General features: G+C 43.7%; 1 protein-coding gene across 1 annotated transcript in view; it reads left to right on the forward strand.

The window, feature by feature from the left end:
* Dscam (DS cell adhesion molecule) overlaps window positions 1-3,987 on the forward strand; it is a gene marked incomplete at its 5' end in the record, with an annotated part of 553,946 nt that extends 549,959 nt beyond the window's left edge. Inside the window, one exon of the mRNA XM_041673080.1 lies at window positions 2,020-3,987. Coding sequence (XP_041529014.1) covers window positions 2,020-2,375 — 356 coding nt within the window. The remainder of the gene's footprint in view (window positions 1-2,019) is intronic.
* Window positions 3,988-19,239: the final 15,252 nt, after the last annotated feature.

The raw sequence follows: 19,239 nt of genomic DNA on the forward strand, positions 1-19,239 counted from the left end.
TTCTTCTCTCACATCCCATAGCTGCCCCAACCCCCAGATCAGGCCATGTCATGTCTCTCTCATCAACACATTCCCCTACCCATCCTTCCTGCTGGAGAACTGCACATGGCCTCCATACTCTCTGGCCTGCTCACCTGGTATGTGTGCCAAGACAGTGAGTGAGAGCAGCCTTGAGATAAACAGAAACAGATGACCCCTGGGGTCATCTCAGCCTGCTGCACAATCCTTGCCTATGTGGGTCTTGAAGTGAGAAAACCAAGATGTTTAGATAAGCTAGAGGGTCGTCCGTGTGTCTTCCAGGAAAACAGAGGCTAAGTGCCAGACTAAGTCCAACTCAAGCTGCAGAGAGTGGCTGCCTCTACAGGCTCACCCCAGTGTGCCAACTCTTTGGGAGGGGTGGTGGGACAGATTAATGTCTCTAGACAGGCTCATGGAGATGTGGACAAAAACAAGTCACAAGGTAATATTCGAACAAAGTAATCAGAAGAGGAAGGTGCTTCCCCCCCCCCCCATAAAAAGAGAGTCATTAATGTCTGGAAGAATGCTGGCAACAGTAGCCAGTACTGGGCACAATGGAGAGCAGGATGTTTAGGGTTTGAGTGGGCATGAGGGCTGGCCTTTCTGACCTGAATTTGTGGACTGTGGCATTTCAAATTCAGGGTGGATATTTATAGGCAGATGTTAGCAGAGATTCTGACGTTCATGCCTGGGACTCAGGAGACAACAGAATGGAAAGGATAATTATTAATGAAAACAAACAAAAAAGATGACACCAGCAACTGGCCCTCCCAAGGAGGCTGGGGACAGGCCCTTGGGAAGGTTCTAAAGTTCTGCATTGTGAGGTGAAGATTGAGGAATGGTGGTCAGAGGTGCAGAGGCAGCTGGGAGGCCGCAGAGGTGGGGCAGAAAAATACCAATAGCATCAGATGTTGTCAGGGCTGGAGCAGGTGAGGACCAGGAAGATACCAGAGAATACGGCAGCTGGGCTGGAGTGAACTCCAGGATGATGCTTCCGTACTCGAGAGCACAGACGCCGTGTTGGACAGTTCAGAGTTGACAAGAAATGCATGGCAAGGCAGATGAAACAGACAAAGGATTTGCTAGGGAATTCTCATGGGGAATTAAGAAGAATGGGGGAAGGCAGGGAGGGTGTGTGTGCAGGGACCATGGTGCAGACCTGAGACCTAGAAGGACTGAAGGTAGGAAGAAGCATAGACTCCAGTGCTTTGCTCAGGAAGCCACAGCCAGGTAACAGGACATCATGGAAAAGGAGGTAGCTGGAAAGAAAAAGCCACCAGAGAGGCCTTACCTTGCCTGTGATGATAGGGGATCCCAGAGGAAAGGAAGCTTCCACAGGTGGGGGTATAAGTGGAGGCTAGCATCAGGCACCCTTTTTCCCCAAAGCCAGTGCTCTTGAAGGAGAGCAGGTGTGTTGCCATGGCACCGTGGAAGCCAATGGAAGTAGAGTCAACTCAGATGTTCTGATCTTCACCCCAGCATGGTCAAGACAGAGGAGACTAAGGAGATGGCCAGGGTGGTGAGAAGGTTGGGCCCATGCTCTCTTTACCTCAGTTCATCACAAACAGCTTTCCAAGGTCACATGGCTTCATGGATCATCAAAAGGAGAGCGTTGTCCATTCCCTCGGTATCCCTGGCTCTTTCCTCCAGCCCCATGAACCCCACACTTCTAATCCCATGGGGCTCGCTCTCACTGTTCATGGCAGCAGAAGTGTTGTCTCCAGTATACACAGATACTGGGAAGGGTGTCGGGACTTGTTAGCTCCATGCCTCAGGCTCTCAATCTGCAGAACTACAGTTAGTGTTCTGTGGCCCATGGGAGAGAAGTGTGAAAAACATCTGCTTGCCTCTCTGCAGCTCACTCCAATGAGGTGTCTTAAGAAGTGTCCCCTGACACAGTGATAACCCTTTCTCTCGAGCAAAGTTCCCACTTCTTTCCTGAGGTGTTCTGCCCAGAGAAGCAAATGAGGGCACCGACTAACTCTCTGTGTTTGTTCCCAGGTGACCTCATCCACCTGCCTCCATACCTTCGAATGGACTTCTTGTTAAACCGGGGGGCACCAGGCACCAGCAGGGACCTGAGTTTAGGACAAGCGTGCTTGGAACCCCAGAAAAGTCGGACCCTGAAGCGCCCCACGGTCCTTGAGCCCACCCCTATGGAGGCTTCCTCCTCCACCTCTTCCACAAGAGAAGGACAGCAGTCGTGGCAACAAGGGGCCGTGGCCACCTTACCTCAGCGAGAGGGCGCAGAGCTGGGACAGGCAGCTAAAATGAGCAGCTCCCAGGAATCACTGCTGGACTCTCGAGGCCATTTAAAAGGAAACAATCCCTACGCAAAATCTTACACCCTGGTATAACACACGGCGTGGCTGGACAGCGGTTGTAAATACAATTTAAACGATCCAATCAAAGCTACCTTTTTTTTACGGAATTCCAATATTTATAATTAAAGAAAATTGCCAAAATATATTAAAAAAAAAAAGAAAGAAAATACTGAAACCACAGACAGTGCAAAGACTACTCTGCTTTTCTTCCGTCTGAGTGTGGGCTCCATCTGCCTGGGCATCTGATTTTTGGGGAAAGAAGTCCAGTTTTATGATTTTCACAGGCTATAGCATTTTTACTGATTTTCTACAAAGTGCATGGGGACTCGTTAAACCTTCTGAACAGAAGTTCTAGCACACAGGAGTCAAGAAAGGAAATGGGGGGAAATTAGCCTATTTGTGAATCGAAGAGGAACGTTGCTCTGGGGGCAGGGGAAGCTTCCGTCACCTGTGCACACCTTTCCTTCCCACTAGGAACCAGGTCCTCGGTTTGATTTTCTGTTGTGAATTAGGATGAGTGCTGTCAGTGAGGGGGTGGGGGGAAACCCATTCGGTCTTCTTTTCTGTTTATTTTTTAATTTGATGAGACACTCTTTGCATTTTGTCTAAATGAAATAAAAGAGAAAAGGTGGTCTGCCTTTATTTGCATGTCTACTGATACCTCCTATCCATGGCTCGGGCCTCCTTCCTGCTCATACTGTTTGTGAACAAAATGACTGGACCCAGTGCCCAATCTAGGAAAACGGATGCAAAAGCTCTGAGCAGAAGACATGGCGTCAGCTCTGCAGCTGGAAAACAAATGAAAGGCAGCCTGGTCTCCATCCAGTATTCTAAGCCCCTCGCAGGACTCAGGTCCTTGTCCCGTGCAGGGCCTGCTGCCAAACTCATCAGGGTCAGCAGACCATCTCCAAATCCAGCGCACTGCTCTTTGTCAATAAAGTTTTATTGGAAGAAGTCCAAGGGCCCTTCACTCCATTTGCATTATCTGTGGTTGCTTTTGTACTGTGATGTCAAGTTGAGTAACAATATGGCTATGGCACACTAAGCCCAGAGTATTCTCTGGCTCTTCACAAGAGATGCTTGCTCACCCCTTAAGTTCCTCATTTTAGCCCTGACTTGTGAGAGAAAAAAGTGATGTTGTGTCTCACCTCCCTTTCCCTGCCCTGTCCCCACTGTGACTGACAGGTTCACGGTAGACCGTCTTCAGATGTGACTCCTCCAACCCTCTCCTTGGCACCCACAGGAATATCAGCCCCTATATGGTGTTCCTCCAAATTCTGTATTTCTTTTCCTTTCTCTCTGTCCAAATGCCTTGTCATAGGGCTTACGCAAACAGAGAGCCTACTCACAAATGGGAGGTACCATACCCCACATCCCTTGACTCTTACACAGTGTGCCTTAGAAGAGCCTGCCATTCTCTGAGGCAGCCAAACCCCATTTCAGATGCCACCCTAACAGGCAAGGAGAACCAGGTCTTCACATTAGAATTTTGGCATTGACTGGAAAAAAAAAAAAACTGACCCCACGTCCACAGCTTCCAACTTCCCAGTAATGCCTCACACAAGTTCCTTCTCAGACCTTCTTAATGCGACCCCATGGAATCCATCAGCAAAAGCTGGTGTGGTGATTGCTATCTGGAACTAGACTACAACACTCCCTTTCCCCTCCCTCTCTCTCTTCTTCATCCCTTTCCACCCTTCCCTTCTTCCATCTCTTCCAGGCAGACTTTGTGCCTCCTGGGCTTCAGACACACAGAGCACAGGCAGAGCAGGTACCAGACTCCATCACAGCCATACAACAGCTCCGACACTAGGGCCTCTGTGGATGGGAGCGACGTGCTGCTCGCCATGGTTTCAGAGCACAGTTTATCCTTGACATCCTCGCAGATGTGGAAGGATCGAGATGCTACTTTCTAGAGAAAGAAAGACGGACCCTAGCATCAATAAGTTTAAAAGGTTGTAGAGTTCCCACCCTTGGAAGTGTATTAAGTTTTTTTTTTTCTCCCAAGATGTAAAATAAAAGATTCGACAATGTCTGCCTCTGCGGTGGGCTGCTTGCAAGATTCCTGCCTTGGAAACGCTTGTTAAAATGAATTCCACATGCAAGCACTGTATCAAAAATGTGTCCCCCTGCCTCAAATAGGGGCCTGATACTGTCTACAAAGGGGTGTAGAGCTGTGAATTAAAAGACCATTATGACAGCAATAACAGTGAGTTTGCCTCTGTATCCTCCTGTCTCTATCTTGTTTGTGTGGGGAGGTCATTGGACTATCCATGTCCTCACCAGGTCTATGGGAATTTCACTAAAGTTTCACACTGGAAAGTTTTGTTTTCTGTTGCTAAGGAATTTGACCTAGGGATTAACCCCCCCCCCCCCCCAAGGTCTCATATTCTTATCTTATATCTTATCCGTATTTTAGAATGGTCAACTCAGATCAATTCTTTAGCCTCTGGCTAACAGCTGTTGGGTGAATGGGGAAGAGCTGTTGGTTCGATGGACTGGGTTTCCTTTAATCCATCCAAATTCCTGGACAATAGCCCCTTCGTAAAGTAAGTAGAGGTATTTGTAAGCCACACAGCATTCCTACTTCTGCCATCTCCAGAGATGCTGCGGCTTCCATTGAGTTCACGAGTCTGCCTGATGCTTCCTGATCCCCACATCCACAAGGCTAAAAGAAGAGGGTGGAAAGTCTAAACAGTGAGATAGCACAAAGCTGCTTATGAGCCAGTACGTTCTGAGCCCATCCTGTGGCAGGACTCCTAGACTGTCCCTAAGACACAGGAGACAGGTCATTGCTTAGACGGCTCTTAAAATAAGCAACTTCTCAATGAAGGTCTTTCTGACCTGGGCCTATAATATATGAACAACCTGATTCCTTTTATAAAAATCAACCGGGACATTCCAGAATGATGTAATAAACCCATTTTCAGCAGTGGTGCACAGCAATCTGGGATCAGGAAGCCAAGGACTAGTCTGTCATAGTCCAGCTTCAGATGTAAATAAAGTCTAAAGAAGTGTGTCCAAGTTGGAAAGCCTTATTTTAACCTTCTATATTTTAACCTTCTAAAGAATATGGCTGGGTGATGGTGGCACATGCCGTTAATCCCAGCACTTGGGAGGCAGAGGCAGGCGGATCTCTGTGAGTTCGAGGCCAGCCTGGTCTACAAGAGCTAGTTCCAGGACAGGAACCAAAAAGCTACGGAGAAACCCTGTCTTGAAAATCAAAAAAAAAAAAAAAAAAAAAAAAAAAAAAAAAAAGAATATGGCCCAGAGATGACCTCAGCTCTTAGATAAACACATTAATACTCAGGGCTTTGAAGACCCACAAAGCTTCTCTTCTCAATTGTTGGTCAAAAATGACCATCAAAACGGGTGAGATGACATGAAAAGAAAGAAAGGCTGTATTTTTCTCATGCATCAAGGAATTGTAACCTTCAACAAGGGCTTTAAATCAAAAAGAAATACAAAAGACCTAATTCATCCACATTCTGAAGGAGAGGCAATGAGGTGACTAAGCCCTAGTAAGACAGGACCACGTAAGGGTCAGATAGTAGCTATAGAAAGGATCCCACTGACTGAAGACAGGATGAGTCCAGGTAATGAGATCATCTCAGAGTCCTCAAGCAAGATCTAGGAAGTATGTGCTGGGTTACAGTTCTCAGTGTCCCACCCAACAGGCACCCTACAATTAAGAACATCTCTGTAGGGGCTTTGGTGAAACTTTGTTCAAGGAAGTTTTTTTTCTCATTTGGTTATTTAAATATTCTGTTACCATTTGACCAGATAAAAATTTTTCACGTGGTGTAAACTGCCCAGAACTGTAGGTTAACTTTTTTTTTCATTTTTTTCCCGTTTATTTATTTATTAAAGATTTCTGTCTCTTCCCTGTTCAAGGAAGTTTGCATTGAAAATAAATGACAGAGTCAGGGTGTTCCTGATAAACAATGAAAATATTGTGTTAAATTAAATGTGTTCTTGTAAATAACGAAAACAACATCTCCTGAGGCAAAGGCCTGGCAGGGTGGCCAGATGCTCTGCTCAGACTTTGGAACTACCCAGACAATGAAGAGAGAAAGTCCGAGTTCACACCATCAGTGGTCCCCAAGATCCAGGAGGTCAGAGAGCATCCCCTCTTCAAAATTCAGTTTCAGCTTACCTCCTCCATGAAATCCCTATAGGTTCCTGTGCTGCACCACAGTGACCTGTTCCAGGATTGCCATCAACACCAGCTCTTTCATCACATGTTTATTATCTTCTAAATCACTGTGTAATTTACTCCTTATAATGTTATTATCAGTTCTCCTACCTAAGAATGCTCACTCCATCAGGAGAGAAGTCTGTCTTATGCATGTATCTTCAGTTTCTAGAATAGAGCACAGTAAGCACCCTACATTCAGAGAGTGTCAGCTATGGCATAAGCTCTCTGCAGACGAACCATCACGTGGACTGCTTGGCTTACAAACTGGCAGTGAGTAGCCCCAGCTCCCTCCCTGAACTCTGTAGAGGCAAGATGTAGCTTAGACCTGCAAGGGATCCACCCTTAAGTGTTTTGACTTTGCTAGGAATGTTGGTCAGGTTTTATTTTTTTGTTTTTTTTTCTTTTTACTTTTACTTTTATTATTCCTTTTCTCTTCTTAACCTCTCACTTTCAGACAAAGCAAATTATAAAACTTGGGAAAGTGACTTTGAGCACCTATAAGGTGCTTGCTTCATCTCCCCAAACAAAGCCTGTGAGCCTTTGTGCTCTGGAGACTTCAAACAAACTGTAAGAAGAAAGACATGTTTATCAGTCCTAGCTCTGTCTTCCCAGAAAGGACAGAATTCTGTTTCAAGGAGACAGCCCTTCCATAGTGAAAAAAAAAATGTATTAAGGGATGCAATCCTGTGTATCAGAGGCTGGGCAGTGCTTAGAAGGGTCACTGGGCACAACAGGGCCCGGATTGTATCAAGACAAGCAGAGTCTCTAAGCACACTATGTGAAGATATACGGTTTTACTTCCAGAGTTTATTTATGCTGAGGGTCCCCTACAGCTTAACTCTGTAGAGTGACTCGTTTCTTAATGCAAAATTGAACATGTCTTATGAAGTTCCTCTTCTCGGGTATAATAGTGATGGTGCTACACCTTGACCTGTGGTTTAATGCCAGACACGTGGAGCACAGTTCATAGAGCCACCAACAAACCCAACCCAACAAAGCGTCAGGCCTTCCACCACCGCTGCATTCCTTCATCCTCCAGAGCAAAGTATCAGTATGTCTAAAGCCAGCACTCTGGCCGTTCTGACTGGGGGTGTGATAAAACAGCATCCTTTTCCCTCTGGAATGAACTTCTCCAGTTGGCTCTCTGTGAAACCCTTCCATGTGTCTCAGATTAGAGGGTGGCACTTCACCCACCCTCTCACCCTGCACTTCACGTGCAGGATCTGACACTCAACAAGGTGCTGATATTCCCAGAGGGAAGAGCCAGAGCTTTGCACTGAGCAGAGAATCACGACAATGCTCCTACAGAGGCATCTCAGAGCATATTAGAGAGCATCCCCACGGCTATGTCACTAGCTGTCCATCCATCAAAGACCATCTTTGAGGTTTTTATCTGCCTTCCTGATGATTCATGTGTTGACTCTTCAGAACACATATTTTCATGGAGACTTTGAGATTTAGCAAGGCACATGGTATCAGAGCAGAAGATACTCAGTGTGCTTCTATGTACCCAGGCTTGACACCAGCACCAACTGCCACAATAACCCATCTTTGGATTTTAAGCGAAGTTAACTTCTGTATTGGGACAGCTGGCCAGACCAGAAGATCTTTGTATCCTGATGACACCCCCAGGGAAATGGATCTTCTTGGCATCTATTTCCCTGGGCAAATGTGGGAAAGTCACCGTGGTGCCAAGGCTACTTCTCATTTGTTTTTTTGTTTTTGTAATCCTAGCACTCCACACAAGCAGGTAAATGACTTCGAGGTTCATTGTGAAGTGAGCGTAAGGGTGTGGGGGTATTGTGGTATGTGAAACAGTAGTCTAAATGTATGAGCCTGGCATAGAAAGCCCATTTTAATCTTTTTAATAAATCCGTAGACTCAGCTTGCTGTGTTTGTTCATTTGTTTGTTTGAGACAGTGTAGACCAGGCTGGCCTCAACCTTGCAACTATCCTCTGTCTCAGCCTCTGGAGTACTCGAATTATAGATGTGAGCCACCAAATCTGACTTCTGTGTTTGCTCATGGTTGGGGAGGGCACAGGAAGAAAAGGAAACAACAGCTTGATTGGTAGCAAGGTAAAGGCACTGTTGTATAATCATCTCACAGGCTGCTGGGGGAAAGACCAAGCTTCCCAGGGCCTTACAAACAAAGCTGCTCGTTAGGCAGGGTTCTACTCAAGAATCACCCTTAGCAGTTCTTGCTGGATCCTCTATATCATCAGTAGAAGTGATTTAAATTGTTGTTGGCCTTGTTAAAAAGGCATGTGGCCTGTCCAGAATTATGGGGTTCTGGTCACTCCTCAGACCACTGCCCCTGTTGGTAGAACATCTCACTTTTCCCTATTGGAAATGGGAGCTAGAGGACCAGAGCTGAGCCAGCTCCTGTGAGATCAGCACATCCAAATCCAAACGGGTTCTAAACAGATGAGGTGCAGCTTTCAAGGCAATTCCGAAATTCTCATTCCATTTCCTTTCCGCATCTGTTCCCTCTGACCCTACACCCTTGATGACCCCAGTCCACTCAGGACAAGAGGAGAGTGTCCTCCTGCCCACAGCTAGTATCTGCCAGGGTCTGAATGGTAACAACTCCAATTCCCTGGATCCTCACATCCCTCTTACAGACTCTCACTTCTGATGTGTAAAATGTCTAAGTCTCACACAACAAGAAAAAGTGTACAGGGGAAGGAGCTAGGGCTTGACTCAGTTTGATATACCATGTTAAGTTCAAGCCCATGGGAGTCCTGCCCCTTTCTAATGGAGACAGAGGAGGAATGGATGGAGGGGGGAGAGGAGGGAGGGGAAAATGTGGTTGGTATATAAAATAAATGGAAACAATGTTAATTAAAGAAAATAAAACTAAAAAAATATAAAGAAATAGAAAATTTCCCTCTCCCTCACCTTGTAGACACTGCCATTCCCTCCCTTGGTTAGGTCATGATTCCCCTTCACAACCAGCATCGTGGTTCCCCTTCACAACCAGCATCATGGTTCCCCTTCACGACCAGCATCGTGGTTCCCTTCACAACCAGCATCGTGGTTCCTTTCATGGTTCCCCTTCACGACCAACATCATGGTTCCCCTCCTGCAGCAGTAGAGCCATTGTCTTCCTCCTGGGTTCTAATTCTTTTCTTCTTTGGACTGATTCCTAGTTTTATTGTCAGGATCCTCATTCTCTAAAGCTCCTTCAAATCTGTGAGCTCTCAGAGTCTGTGCCCCCAGGCCTGGCTATTTCTACTTGGTCATCTGATCAAAGCTCCATCTCCACCTGGTGGTACACTCACCCGCTGCTCCTGTGAGTCACTAGAACCCTGCTTTGCCACCACATTCTCTCCCCATGTCCCATGTTCTATCTCCCTTTTTATTCTTCTTCTTTATCCACCTAGAATTGTTATGTCTCATGTCCTTCCTCACACAGATTCTTGCAGAACCTCCAGTCTAGGTCAAGGCAACTTCAGGACTTTGAATTCTGCTCAATTCCAAGGCTGCACTGAGTGCTCAAGGACTGTTGAGGTACTGATAACAGATTCCAATGATTGTTCTCTAGTTTGTTTAGTCTACTGAAACCTCTACACCCCTGACACCCACTCAAACTCAGTATTTCCCAATTTCCCACAGGGGCCAACACTGGTAATTGCTTTATTCTGAAGACTTTGCATATATACTTACATACATTAAAAGGGGATTTATTCGAATGGCTTACAGGATGTGGTCGGGATAGTCCAACAACAGCTCTCTCCTGACATAAAGACCACAAATCTAGCAGTTGTTCAGGTCATGAGGCTGGATGTCTAGGCAGCCCCAGTCCAAGGCTGGGGGAGATTCCTAGAGAGCTGCTGGTGGCATTCAGTCTATGATGGAGTAATCTTAAAGAACTCCATTCTAATTCAAGGAAAGGAAGGTCTTGGCAACAGGATAGATGAACTTGCCAGCAAAGTGAGGGCAAACAGGCAAAAATCTTTTTTTTGTTTCAGTCCTTTTGTGTGAATGACCACCTTGTAACCCAGTTTTTTAATTTAATTAACATTTCTTATTTATTTTATATACTAGCCCCTGTTTCTTCTCCCTCCTCTCCTCCTGGTTCTTCTCCTGTTCTCTCCCTGCTCTTCCCATTTACTGCCTCCCCAACCTCTCCTCCTCCATCTCCATTCAGAAAGGGCCAGGCCTCCCATGTGACCCAAATTTAAGGTGGGCTTTCCAACCTCAAATGACCCAATCAGGAAAAATCCTTGGGTTTTAGTTGATTTCACATGTAGTTAAGTTGGCACACAAAATTAGCCATCACTCTCCCTCACGTTTCACTACCCAAATCCCCAGGTCTGTCTTACTCTTCCCAGCTTCTGTGTACTTTTCCTGTGATGGCACCTACAGCTTCCTCCAGGAAATTGCATGTGAGTTATGGGGATTACATGTCCTTTTATACACATTTCAAAACTGCCTAGGAGCTGACAAATCCACAGAAAGCTCTTAGCCAATGACTGACAGGTACAGGAACATAGAAGCCTACCCTCCTTGTCCCATATATCTTTCAGGACCACTTTAACTCATACATTTGTCAGGCATTATGTCTTTACTGAGAGCCTTTCCAACCTTTCTAATCCTCCAGCTCTCTGGTTTTCCCTGGAAGCTCTTTAGTGATGCACATCTCAAGTTGTATATTATGAAGAAGTCTATATAAAGTGAATTCTTCAATTTGTCCCACTCTTGCAACCAACCTAGTACCTAGAATGTAGCAGATGTTCAATAAATATTGACAAGAAGGAAATACATAGTGGAAGAGATAAGAGTAAGTAGCCTTGCAGAGGTCAATATCACATTTCTTCTTCTCCCCAGGTGTGATTTATTCAGAGAGATGTTTGTCTGAGCTTCTCAATGCATGGTTCAAATAGATCTTAGTTAAGTGTGAAGAAGGAATAGGGTCATTTCCTCTTGAAAAAATTCTCATTTGTGTTTCTAAAATAACTTGTACAACTGTTGCACAATTGCCCACAGTCCAGGGGAAACAGACACAAGAGAGGCCCTTGGGACTCTGCAATCCAAAAGTTAGATGAAGCATTGTCCTGTGTTCAGATCTCCCACACACAGAGAAACAGAACTGTCCTATGATGTAGGCACTCAGAAAAAGGCCTCTCATCTATACTGATGTATTTTAGGGAAAGTGAGTCAGGAACAGCTTTGAAATCAATGAAGGGTGATCATTTGATTTCTTCAGCAGGACCAGAATCATCCAGGAAGCATCTATTTTTAGCACTGTCTTTGATGACAAAAATCCATTCAGGGCTTACAACCTAATGAGCATTCCACACTTGGACTAGCAGAAAGAGCTTTGAAAGACAGCTCATGGTATTTATAGCCTGGATCACACCTGCAGAACCTTTACCGCATTTCCAGAAACTCAAGTCTGACTTCCCTTTAAGGTTCCTTTATGGTGTCTCTATTAATGCTCTGTGCTCCCAGATCTCCGCTGAGCAGAGTCCACTGCTTCTAACACCCTGGGCAAGTGCTTGTTGGTGAGAGCCAAGCAACTGCACAAAACATTTCCAAAAAGAGAGAAATAAGTGGAAAAAAAGAAAGACATCTCACACAAAGTTAAAGTGAGCTAGATTTTGGCTCAAAATAATAACCCTAAGAACATGGACTTCCTTTTGTTCTTTCATTTTTGTTGCTTTGTTGTTCCTTTCTTTGTTGTTATTCTTAGATTATTTTTGCTTCATTGGCATATGTTAGTCATACATATTATCCATAGTAATTGTAACATTCTCGTGTGTGTATAATGTATTGTGACCTTATTCACTGCATCGCCCTCTCTTGACCCCCCCCCCCACTAATCCTCTTCTTCCCAACCCTCTCCCCTTTTACTTTCCTGTCTTTTGTTTAACTAATGAGCTTGGAATTAGGGCTGCTACAGGTGCATAAATGAAGGGTTGTTGATATAGAAATGAATACTTTACATTGGTATGGATTGTGGTTTATTAATACAAATTTAAGGTCAATTTCATTATATATATACATACATATATATACTCATTTAAGGTATTATGTTTATAAAGCTCATTTAAAATGTAATATATAGTTAAGAAATACAAATTAATAGATATCTTTAATAGTCAAGCTTATAGTCATGTTAGTTGGTTTTCTAGATATATAAAGATATCTCTCAGATGGATAGGTAATCTTCAAACACTTCAAAGACGTACAGAATATGGCATTTAAAATGTTTTAAAAACTTAGACTTTTCTTGACAGTGAGACACATCTGCTCATGACAGCACCAATTACTTCAAGATGATGGGCATTGAAGAAACTTGTTACAGAGTTTGTTTTCAATGTGACAAGGCTTGGCTGGACTGCTTGACAATATGCTTTAAGAACTGGACATGTAAGACCTACAAGAAAATGGCCACTGAATTTTGTCAAAACAAAGCAGGATGGTCCTTCAGGTTCCTGTTTCACAGAAGAAATTGCCAGACATTCTGCAGGACACAGAGGGAAATTACTGACAAACTGCCACTATAGGTGGGACAGTTTCAAATTTCCTACTTCACTGAAAAGTTTGCCAGATGCTCTAGGCCTATAGACTGAATATGGATGCCCCAATATTACAGAAAAATTTTGGGTGACTGTCCTACAACTAGATATCTCTGTCAATTTTTAGAATTTTGGAAGTTGCTTACAATGCACTTCCTGTTTACACAGGTAATATTATATCCTTCTGGGGTCTTTGATGGAATTTAAGACTAGATACCTAGTTTTCCTTAGTTATACTAAAAAGATTAATTATATATAAAACCTTAGACTCACAAAGAGAGAATAGATGATTGAGTATTTTCTTTAATTTTGCCAAATACCAATGTACTAAATATTATAACTGTAATTTTTGTTTGATACCTGTTTTGTTATAGGTAATTTTACAATGTTAAAGTTAAAACTTTCCTTTTTAATTAGACACAAAGGGGGAAATGATGTGGGATGCCCTTCAGTTTGCTATGAATATGTGTTGCTTTTATTGGTTGAGGAATAAAAAGCTGCTTTGGCCTGAGGCAGGGCAGAATATAGCTAGGTGGAAAATCCAAGCAGAAATGCAGGGAGAAAGAAGATGGAGTTGAGTGGGATACCAGCAGTTACTGAAGAAGGAAGATGTCAAAGCATCTACAGTAAGCTATGGTTCATGTGGCAATACACATATTAATAAAAAAATGGATTCATTTAAATGTAAGAGCTAGCCAGTATAAGCCTGAGTCATTAGCCAAACAATTATAGTAAATATTAAGCCTCTGAGTAATTATTTTATAAGCAATTGTGGGACTGGCCAGGACACAGGAACACCTCTGACTACACTTCTGCTACACAGAAGCATGGGCAACTCACTCATAGGAGGCTATACCCTGGAAGAAAAATGTCTCTCCCTACACCAGTAACTTAGTTCTTCAGAAAGGGATGGATCTTAGAGAGCTGCTCCCTGCTCCATCTGTAAAGTGAGAATGGTTTTCCTTAGTACTACGCAGTCTGTGAGTAAAGCGCACCCTGAAGTACTCTTGTATACAACAGCAGCATCTTTCTACCTATAACAGGGGTTCTTTGCTTCTCTCTGATCATCCCAGACATGCTTGTATTGACTTCCTGGTGCACAGCAGCCCTCTGAGAAATTTAACACACTGTGTTGAGAACATAGGCTGGGTTCAGATCTATAGACCGGGTCCAGACATAGTCTGTAGTGTGGGTCAGTTGTGTGAGTTGTTCCTCACATTTCCATTTCCATTTCCTCATCTGTAAAGCACAGGAATGATTGTGTCCTGGTTCCTTTTCCTATTGCTTACTAAACTCTCCTGATGGAAGCAACTTGAAGGAGAAAGGGTTTATTTGACTCACAGTTTGAGGTTCCAGTCCATTGTAGAGGGGAATGCATGACTACATGGGTTTGAGGTCATGTTGCATCCGCAGTCAAGAAACAGATAAATGAACATGAGTTACCCAGTCTCCTTTTCTCTTTCTACAGAGTCCAGGATTCTAGCCTGGAGAACAGTGCTACCCCCAGTGGAAGGGCTTCGCATTTCAGTGAGTCTGATCATGATAATTCCTTAAGGCATGCCCAGAGACCCATCTCCAGTGCGATTTTAGATCTATGTTGATAATTGAGATTAACAATCACAGGTTCTTATTCCTTTGAGGCCCTTTGTAAGTACAGAATGAGATAATACACCTAAGGGGCTTAGAATAATGCCTGGCACTAAATAAATTCTTTAAAAATGTGAACAGTTGCTGTTTTAACCCACACATATTTGGTAGCACCTGCTGATGGAGAATGTCCCAACAAATATCCCACTCAGAGACTCCAGCACTGCTTCAACATTTGGTCTGAATAGGGCTATTTTGTTATATTTGGACATAGGAGCATAAGGCAAATACTCCCACAGGACTTTGAATTGGGCAAATGCCCATAGAACCAAATTTAATGTCTAATGCAATGAATGACTCATGTGTATGTTGAACCACGTGCTTCTGTGGTTTATCATACACTTCCATTCCCATCTGTGACATCATGGGCTAGTCCAAATCATAAAGTGAATGATATTGCCACACTCTATGGAGGAAGAGGAAGAGGAGAAGGAGGAGGAGGAAGATGGTAGAAACAGAGAAGGAACCAAATTACAAGAATCTGTTCCCCAAATGTATAAATGACAGCATTTGTATCTTAAACTTCCCATAAAACTACTGCTTCTACCCAGAAAGCAACAAGTTTAATATGTAATCACTAATGTTGTGAGACTACATGTCTCATTTATTTCCTATCTATTAGACTTAATAAAAGTATTAAGACAGGTTATTTTTCGAAAATGTTATATCTTTTTAGAAATAAGCAAATTGCATTGAGAAATACTTTATTAAATAAAGATAGCACCACCCCATCTTGCTCCGGAGGGTTCCACATGCCCACTGTGCTCAGTTATAACTTTCAGGATACCTGGTCTACCTTGATTGAAGACCCTGAGACTACATTTGGATATCTCCAGCTTAACACTCTTCTTGTCATGGGTGCTCCTCACTCATCCATTAGAGGTGGCTTGCTGTTTCTACCCTATTTCATGGAGTACCCAAATCTCTCTACTTAATTCTTGCCTCTGTAGGATGTGCACTCTTGGTAGAGAACAGAACAAGGGTGGTTTATACTCTTCAGTGCCTAAGGCCTGCCTTCTTAGTTCCCTTATAAGCACCTTGCTCCTTGAATTCTTATTTTCTTTTGTGAGCTCTTGGAAATCCACCCTTGAGTCACAGCTGGGTCTTCTCCATCCTCATGTTCTTATTTTATATGCTGTGCTCTGCTGTCTGCAGGAGCTCACAAATCCTTTGGTCTCTCAACAAACTCCAGTTCTTAGGAGCCAAAAGTCCTCTGGCTCTTAGCCTATCTTCACAGTGGATTTCGAGAGACTGTTTTGAAACTCAGAAGTCAAGGATCTGGCCTCTGTTTTAGACATTACATCTCTGCCTCTGAGAGCTCGGACATATATAGCAGCTAGAAGCTGGTAGAAAGGCAGGGGGCAGAGAAGATGAAACAGCAGAATGATTTTTTGCCATGCATAGCCATGTATGTATAACAGCTGCAAGGCCCCACAAAAGGTACACTGAAACCTTAAGTGCTGTGCCTGGGGATGTGGCATTGTATGGAAATAGGTTCTCTGAAGACTGTACTTATGATGAGGTCATACTTCATCAGCAAGGTGCCTAACTCAACAAACTGAGTGTCTTTAGAAAAGAGGGGGAACACTGCCATGGACACACAGAGAGGCTGACCATGTGGGTGAAGAAGATGAAGGCAGGAGTGGTCGATCTACAAGCTAAAGAAATCCAAGGACTGGTGGCCACGTGTAATCTGGGAAAAGGTGAAAGCCAGTCACCCCTTCCCCATGGCCCTGCCCAGGCCTCTATTTCAGACTTCTGGCCTTTAGAACCAGTTGCTTTAAGCCACATAGTTGGTGTAACTTGCCGCTGCTACCCTAGGGAATTAACATACAGATCCACAGAGCATTTGGTGTTACTGTGTGGTAACAGTTACTCTGCCTTTCCTCTCCTCCAAGACTCCTAAATAATTAATGATTTGTCTTTCAGAAGCAAGTCTGTGAACAACCAACTGCTTGGAATTGAGCAAGAGAAAAAGAAAATCTGTTGTCTTAACCAAAAGTGTGGGAATAGATCTTCCTAGCCTCAGCAATGCCTATAAGCCTGGACTCACAATCACTGTCACCCCAGGTCTTCTTTTCCCCTTCTCTTGCTCTTCGTTTTTGGCAGGTGAATTCTTATACATGGACTACTGAGAATGTATTACTTAGGTTTCTGTTGCTATGATAAAAACCATGTTCTAAATAAAGTAACTTGAAGAGAAAAGGATTTATTTCAGCTTATAGGTTATAGGCATCGTGAAGAGAAATCAAGGCAGGGACTCAGTGCAGAAAACTGAACTCCAGGAGTTGAAAGAGTGGCCATGGAGGAATTCTTTTATGCTTGCCCCTCCTGGCTTGCTCAACTTGCTTTTTTTTTCTGGGGGTGGGGGGTGTATGTGTGCCATCAAAGACCACCTGACAGGCATGCCCACAGTAGGCTGGACACTCCCACATCAATCATTAAACAAGAAAATGACCCTCACAGAGTTGTCTACAGGCCAATTTGGTGGAGCCATTTCAATTAATGTTCCTTCTTTCCAGGTGACTCCAGCTTGTATCAAGTTGCCAATAGGTAAATAAATAATCAGTACAGATGTTCATACCTTCTTTGTGACAACTTCCCATCTATTTTCTTTCTCTTTTCTTATTCAATCTTTACATCAACTGTTCAGTGTTTCTCCTGAAAGTCCATTTAGCATGAAGTGGTATTGCATGCACAGTGGTCGATACTATCAAGCTGATCTCCCTGCCGATTACTAACTCTGTGTCCTTGAAGAGTTGCTTAATCTCTCTATGACTTGGTTGCCTCATCTATGAAGTAGGGATAATAAATAATGACCCCATAGTCTCTTGAGAATTGCATGACTAGATATTGAGTATACACAATTCAATGAGTTAATAGGCATTGCATTCAGGTAATGACACCGGACACATCGTGAGCATCATATCCTCTTTCCCCATGTATAGGTTTGGTCAAATAGAGCATAGCATTCCAAATGAGCCTTTTACAGAAACTGTGTTCCCCGAAAGGTACACAAATGAACAAAGCAAAGTTCAGAGGATTTAGTATCTTTCCCAAGGCCACCATTCTAGCTAGAAGGGGAGCCATGATTCCAAGAGCAGCTCCCCTTCTCCAAACGTTGAGCATACATTTGATTTCTCTATGACCCTCGCTCTTCCTCTTCTGACAACCAAAATGCCAGGTCTTAAAAACATCCTTAGACTTGAGTGACCCCTCCATACCCTAAAGTTTCCATCAGGTCTCCCCGTTTATTACTGGGACCCTCTATGTGTCCATTGCTGACAGCTTTCTCTTGTGCATCACCTATCAAAGCCTTGTGTGCTTTCTGGCACTCTTTCCCAAATACCATAATTATCACTTACAAACAATAGTCACTACTCAACTTTCAAGTATCACATCAAATGGTTTTCTCCAAGACCGTAGACCATAGACCATAATCTCTATGTCACCATCCCTGTTGCACTGATGCATCCTATGAACCTTCTCACCTTGGCTATCAGAACCCTGCTCTTCTCTACTCCAGATAGAAATGTGAGAAAGGAATACATTTACCAAAACAAGGACCCTGCTGTGTCCATGATGAGTGGAAGAAGAAAGGGGAGATGAATGAAGGATAGACTTCTCATTTGGAAAGGCTAATAATGACAGAGAAAGATCTAGGAGAGAAGAGAAGAGAAATCAAAGAAGAGAAGGGAAGAGATGCAGGATAAACCCTGAGAGATTCTGGTAGGAGAGGGAGAAGAATTTGATGGGATTTTAATTCCTATGTACTATGCATGTGCATCTCTTCCTGTTTCTCCAAGAAGATGTTGATCTTCAATGCTGACATGAGAGTGCAGAATGCATGTGTGAAAGAGATGCGTGAACTGAAATGTGTGTGTGTATGTGAAAGCGTTGTATTAGTGTGTAAATGTTTGAGTGTGTGTATGAGTGTGTGTGCATGAGTGTACGTGAGAGTGTTGTGTTAGTATGTAAATGTGTGTGAGTGTGTGAGATTGTGTGCACAAGTGTGTGTGTGTAACATTTACGACAGCTGCCTGCCAAGAGCACAGTTACACAGGTGTTTCCTGCCACCTCCACTGCACCTGTGTACAGCTTCCTGAACACCTGGCTTTCGTTAGCTACAAGAGTTTTAAAAGCCAGATTTTTGTTTGAGATGCTGGCAAGGTGGAGAGTTTTAACAATATTCCAGAGGCAAATTAGAAAGAATTGGGTGCTTGATGATGTGAGAGGCAAGGAAAGAGGAAACACTGAATACGACTCTCTCATGTTTACTGAAGGGACAACAGTGCCATGACACACACACATAGGAAGAGAAGAGAATCTATGTTTGGAATCTTGGGTTGCTTAGGTGCCTCAAGAGGCCAATGAAGCAGTTTCTGTGTGTGGCCCCACCACTCAGAACCTTGCCCCCACTGACTTGGGTAGACAAGTTGCCTCTCTCAGGATCTTGTGGTTTTCTGATTTACAGGGTACATAATTTGAACCAAGACATTGTTTCACCAATTCTATGAGTTTCTTACA

The sequence above is a fragment of the Microtus oregoni genome, unplaced genomic scaffold (genome assembly GCF_018167655.1).
Source record: "Microtus oregoni isolate MIOR12 unplaced genomic scaffold, Mior012 000023F_ref0000262, whole genome shotgun sequence".
Taxonomy (NCBI): Eukaryota; Metazoa; Chordata; class Mammalia; order Rodentia; family Cricetidae; genus Microtus; species Microtus oregoni.